The sequence below is a fragment of the Cynocephalus volans genome, chromosome 5, assembly GCF_027409185.1.
Source record: "Cynocephalus volans isolate mCynVol1 chromosome 5, mCynVol1.pri, whole genome shotgun sequence".
In the NCBI taxonomy this organism is placed as follows: Eukaryota; Metazoa; Chordata; class Mammalia; order Dermoptera; family Cynocephalidae; genus Cynocephalus; species Cynocephalus volans.
The window spans coordinates 37,363,785-37,369,784 of record NC_084464.1 but is presented as its reverse complement, the minus strand read 5'-3'; the positions used below and the strand labels follow the sequence as shown (position 1 = coordinate 37,369,784).

Genomic DNA, 6,000 nt, shown 5'->3' with positions numbered 1-6,000 from the left:
TCTAGGCTCTGCTTTTTAGCAGTGTGGCTAAGAGTTCTGGGCTAAGCAACATAGGAGGGAACGTAGGTTCCTATTTGGAGTAACTTAGGAAGAGCAGGACCCCAAGCATGTCAGTGACAACATGAGGGTCTAGGAAACCTCTACTGTTTCCTTAGCACCTTTTAGAGAAAGTGGAATGAGGATCAGTGTCACAATCTGCAGCTTTCTAACCAGAACTTCCCACTGGGGGCACCCTGACAAGCTATAGAAGGCACTGGCCCATGCTCTTGCTCCAAGAGGAAAAAGCAAAAAGGGCCAGAGTGAGAACAAATAAATGCCACATGATTTTTACTGCAGGCCACACTGGGCAGTGCTTTCAGTCTAGCAAGTGTTAAAAAAAAAATCCTTTCAAGGCCATCTCAATTTAGGATTTTCACACAGGACTATCCTTCCTACTGAGATTTCCTATTTTCTTTCTTTCTTCTCTGCAAAAGAAAATATATCATTTGTTTTCCCTTCAGTTGCAACGTTATTTTCTCTGGGAATACTGTTGTGCAAATGGAGCGTTAAAATGAATCGTCAATAAAAGGAGCTGGATCATATGGGGAAACAAACACAGGACAGTGTCAAAGTCTTGGGAATGACTTTTCCCCTGCAGGCTGTTCTCCCCTGCCTAATGAGCCAGGTGCTGACTGTCCTCTTCCTGGATTTCCAGTGGCCAATGCTTAATGGCAATCTGACTTCTCTATAACACCTGACACACGCCCCACCAATTGCTGGCAATGGCCTGTTATTTTGATCCAATGTTAAACTAAGAAATAAAACTGGAAAGTCAGTCTGCTCAATAAAGTCGCACAACTGATGCATCCCCCAAACAAACAGGAGTGATTTTTGGATTATCTGACCACTGCTTGGTACACCTGAGATGGGGTGCTAATTCCTTATCTCCACATTCCTAGTTTAGACCTTGCATATGGCACAAACAGGAAAAAAAAAGACCTGTGGCTTAGTATTATGTGAGAATTCGCATACCTCTCCTAACAGTGGTCTTGCTCATCTCACAGCAAGAGATGTGGGCTTTCTGGGAGGCTCTGGCCTTTGCTCTGTGAGTGGCTCCCCACCATCTGGCCTGAGTGAGCTCTCTGGGACCTGAAGCTCCTGATGGGCTCCGCTGCTGTTTCAGCACTTAGCTTCTCTGGGTTTCTGGATGCAGGCATGGTTGTCTTCACTTCCACTAGCACTTTACAAGGGTTAATCGAGGAATCGAGGAATCGAGGTGGTGTCTTGTCAAATTCCCAAAAGACCTCGAGAAGTCAATTAGTCCTCTGCCTTGAGGGCATCCTTTTTTTTTTTTTTTTTAAGGGATGTCATAAATTCTAATACACTCACAAAACAAACACAAAAGCCCACTTGCCTCCACCTCAGCAGGTGCACATGTATTCTTGGTTGCTGATGGTGACAAAATATGGAGAGGTGTGTCAGTTGAGGTTCTCCAAAAAGTGCCAAGATGGAGTTAAGACTGCAGGAGATTTATTTACTGGGGGAAATGCCTGGGAGGGATAAAAGTGGAGCGAGCAGTAGGCAGGGAGTACCTTCAGGTCACCATGCAGGTTGTTCAGCTGTGAAAGGAAACTGGGAAAGAGGAAAGAAGATTTGGATAGAAAGAGCATAAGTGAGCTCTGAAAAGGTCTTGGCCAAGCCAGTGCAGGGCTCTAGAGCAAAGTTGCCCAGTAGAGAAGTCCCACATTGGGCAGGAATCTCCTTGCTCTAGTATCCCAGCTGTCTTCAGCTGCTGGCTTGGAGCAGCCAGGGCATTGGGGGTGGCATGGCCTCAGCATGACCACTAGTGGGTCTGAAGGTACAGCAGCTGCAGGCTGGCAGCCAACCGTGGTCCCCGCTGCTGCTCCCCACAGCAGCTTCTCTTGAAGGAGCACCTGAGCAGGCACTTTCTGATCACCACAGGGAGAGGGAAAATAATTAAGGACTCTTGCTCAGCCACTTCACTAGACACCTACCTCCAGTTCACAAGGTTTACCTTTATGTATCTTTGCACTGGTTACATTTTTGATAAAATAATATGCAACAGCTCCTATGCATACAGAGTCAAGTTCCAACTCTTTAATAAAGCACCAAGGCTAGTCACTGTCTGACCTTCTCCCTACTCTCTTCAAGATCAGCTCTTATACTGAACCCCACAGAGAGGCTATAACCGGCAGCACGTGTGGTTTTGAGCACATGGCATTCTAAGGGAATGTCAACTTGATTGCTCTGAGACTGAGCACCTCCCCACAGCCTGCTCGCTCATCCAGCCACCACGGCCATCTTTGTCTTCTGATGCTTTTCCCACTCTGGCAGCCACTGGAGGTGTCTGTTCCCATCAGCATTTATGACAGCAAAGCTACGGTTGGAGGAAACCATCTTGTGTCTGCCCTCTTGAAATCATGCAACAGCAGCAAACCATCCAGTCTGCATTTACCAGCATTGACTCATATGCCAGCCACCTGAGTGGGGGCCAGAAGAGTGATGAAGGAAACAGTCGTGTCACTAAAGTGCCTTCCACAATTCTTCTTTCCAATAGATGCCCACAGGCTTGCATCTCTTCGACTCACCCTTCTCTGCTCACACCCACATCCCCTGTGTGACCCTAAATTCGTGGTAATGGGAGTTGGATCAAACTCATAATTCTATACCCTTCTGGTAAATTTTACCTTTTTTCCCAATAGTGAGGGCAGGCAGTGGAATTAGCAAGTTACATTTATTTTGAAGGCAATGATTCCCAGACTGGTTATCTGAGAACGGTGATTATTCTAGATTTTGAAAACAGAACCAAAGTTCACTACCACAGGCCAACCCTAACTAAACAAGTAACCGGAGGTCAAAATTCCACTTGTAAAATCATTTTATTGGTATAAATATACATATGAATAAAATACCGTCAGCCCGTAATGTAAGTGAATATTTGTGAAATGTCTTATAAAGAGTAGTATTTTGATTTTTTACATGTGTCAAAGTATTCTCTCTTAAAATCACACATTAAAAGCTAATATGCAGACAGAAATTAAAGGTCTTCAAAAACGTGAATATTCATAAAACCTCATTCCAGTAAGCTATATACATTAATCTGGGCACATGGTAGAACCAGGTGTGGGCCTCTCTCTGTTCTTAGCTGTGCTCGTGGCTGGTATGCAAAGGCCACCAACCAAGCTTTACATGTACAATTTCACATCAGGAAGGAAGAAGTTCCCCATGGGAGAATGTAAAAACCATACCCAAGATCTAATATATATAATTTATACAAATTATTTATTAGTGTGCTCTGTTAATATAATTACAATGTGCAATTGCATACATCAAGAATAAATTGCTATATCGAGTCATGTGCAGCTTTGACACAGCACATTCACAGTACCCCACGGTCTGCGGGATGGTGTTACTTGTGTGAGTGTCTGTCCAGTTACTCCATTTACCTCTTAAAAACTCATCTTGCAGGGCAATCTGTAGCTGCCGCAGAGAAATTCAAGTAGGGCCCATGGAATAATTGCTGGCTTTTGTTGAAGGCATATGAAGGAACACTTAGAAATCAAATGCCAAGGGTTGGAAGAAGACCAAATAAATGTGCTTTGATTACCAAGCAATAAACCTGTTCCTATACTCTTTAAAAAAGAAAAGAAGAAAGAAGAAAAAAGATAAGAGAATAAAGCACCAAGAGAAGAGTGCCGAGAAGAAGAGTCGTCGTCCCCGGTGTGGCTCTGAGGGCTGACAAAGCATCCGCACGGGAAGACTTTGGCATGGGTGACTCTACACGAAAATAAACTCTTTTTCTGCTTCTTCACCAGAGTCACTAGGCTTTCTGCCTGGATGGCCATCTTTACTGGAGGACTGTTGCTTTTGCTCTTGATACTCCTGGGCCTGCTGGCCCCAGCTTCTCCTCGACACTGAAATAGAACGGGAGGTCGTGCAGTTAGCTGTCACGGTGGGACCGGTGGCCAGACCGACAATGGCGTGAGGGGCAGGAGCCCTGACAAGTGGGGGATGGGAGGGGCTCGGAATGAACCTTTTCAGAAACAAACTTGCTACCATGTTCAGAGACTCCAGACAGAAATTTAAAACAAACCAACAAAAACAGAAACAAATTAAAACAAGAAAGCGCACAAAAGACCACAGTCTATGACAGGGGGGACCTCTCATAGATGTGCTCGAGAATGTGAGGGAGGACGGTGGGGAAGCGGGGGGACGCCAGGAGGGAGAAGCGAGGATGCTGCTCCACCAGGCGACCTCCCGGTCACAGCCGCCCCCTCATGCAGCAGAGAACAGGGCAGACATAGCCTCGAGGAGGCGCTGCCTGGACAGATGTCCCATTCGAGGCCTTCTGCAGAAGATTGAGGGTTGGCCATCCCTGTGTTTGGGGTGGGATATTGAGAAAGGCCCCAGGAATCATCGTCACACATTTCTGTGTCTCAGAAAATCTCAGTTTCATTCTTCAGGCAATGAATACTTGAAAGAAGTCACGTGCAAATGAAATAAATACTGGCTGTGATACACTCAGCCTTTCTGGAATCATCCTTCAAGGTTAGAGAATTGCCATTATTGTTGCCTGCTCTCATTTACAAATAAATATGAAGAATCCACTGCGACTACAAAGCCGTGATGGCAGAATCTCATTGCTGGAACTGAGCCTTTGCTACGTGGCAGGCACTCTGTTTTATTAGTGTTGCTCCTCATAACTACCCTGTAGGGTAGGTTTTGTAAAACTTGGAATCAGGACTTAAATTAGGTCTGTCTCTCCAAAGCTCATGCTCTTTTCCAACTGGATCACAGCTGTCACGGGTTATTACTCACCTTGTCTATTGTACAGACACTACTTGAGCAAAAAATACCAAACCCACACACTTTGTGTGGCTTGAAAGAAGAGTGTAGTTACCTCATTGCTTACAAGTTCAAATGACCCACCCACTGCTTCAGTCCTGGAAAAGCTATAGGATTCATTTGATGCTTCTCAACACTTTGATTTTTGTATTACGCTGAAAAACTCATCTTGCCAGGAGCTGGCTATTAAATGTTTAACCCACTGAAGAGAGTTTCAGGAAGGGAAAGCTCATTAAACCTAACAGTCAAAATGCAAACGTAATAAAGTATTTCTCTTGCCAATATGGTTGTCAGGACCAGATTCTGATCTCTAGGCAATAAACGTTTACATTTTTAGTTCATGACATTAAATTGAAATTACCCAAAATTCTGGAATAAAAACCCTTTCAAATCTCATCACAAAAGTAAGTAATTTTTAAATGTTTGATTTCTTTTTTACCAAACAATTTCAAGTAAATTCTAGATGAGGGAGAAAAAAGCAACGAACAAACACTGTAACTGATTTTTATTTTTTAGCTTGCATTGGGTAAAATATATATATATACTTGTTAGATTGGCATTTTGAAAGCTGTTAATAAGCCAGGTGTGGAGAAAGAAGGTAAATAATTTTCTGCAAATACTTTGCCTCTTATCTCAAAACCAATTCGATCCTAACACACAAAGTCCTTTAAGTTCACAACCTCTGTGTGTACTAAGAACAAGAGGAAGTAGGGAAAATTTATTATATCTTCATCTTGAAGATATTTTGCAATAAATCCAACCTCAAAATACAGCATTACTTGTGATATCTACTAGAAAATTTTTTTCATTCTATTTTAAAACCAAAATAAGTTATTCCTCTATCTCAGAGGACTCAAAAATAAACTTCCCACACTACAGGTTCAAGGGAAGAAATAAATATGGTGAAACATTGCTCATTTGTCTTCAGAGCAAATATATTTGTCATAATTCTTAGATTAGAAGAATAATTAAACTTTTCTCCCTTCCCAATATTTTGGCTTCCCGGAAATCTCAGGTCTAATTCATGTTATATGATAGGACATAAGAGTACTTTCTAAAAATGGAGAAATTTATATAACCAAAAATGGTTTATGTCACAGATAAAAACTGAGATAACTCTATGGATCAGGATCACTATAGCAGGAGTGACTGAAA

At 42.9% G+C, this 6,000-nt stretch overlaps 1 protein-coding gene across 1 annotated transcript in view; it reads right to left on the bottom strand.

Annotated features, from left to right (window-relative positions):
- Window positions 1–2,978: 2,978 nt before the first annotated feature.
- Window positions 2,979–6,000, bottom strand: part of CARMIL1 (capping protein regulator and myosin 1 linker 1) — a 171,405-nt gene continuing 168,383 nt past the window's right edge. The window contains exon 37 of the mRNA XM_063098227.1: window positions 2,979–3,914. Coding sequence (XP_062954297.1) covers window positions 3,778–3,914 — 137 coding nt within the window. The 3' untranslated portion in view covers window positions 2,979–3,777. The remainder of the gene's footprint in view (window positions 3,915–6,000) is intronic.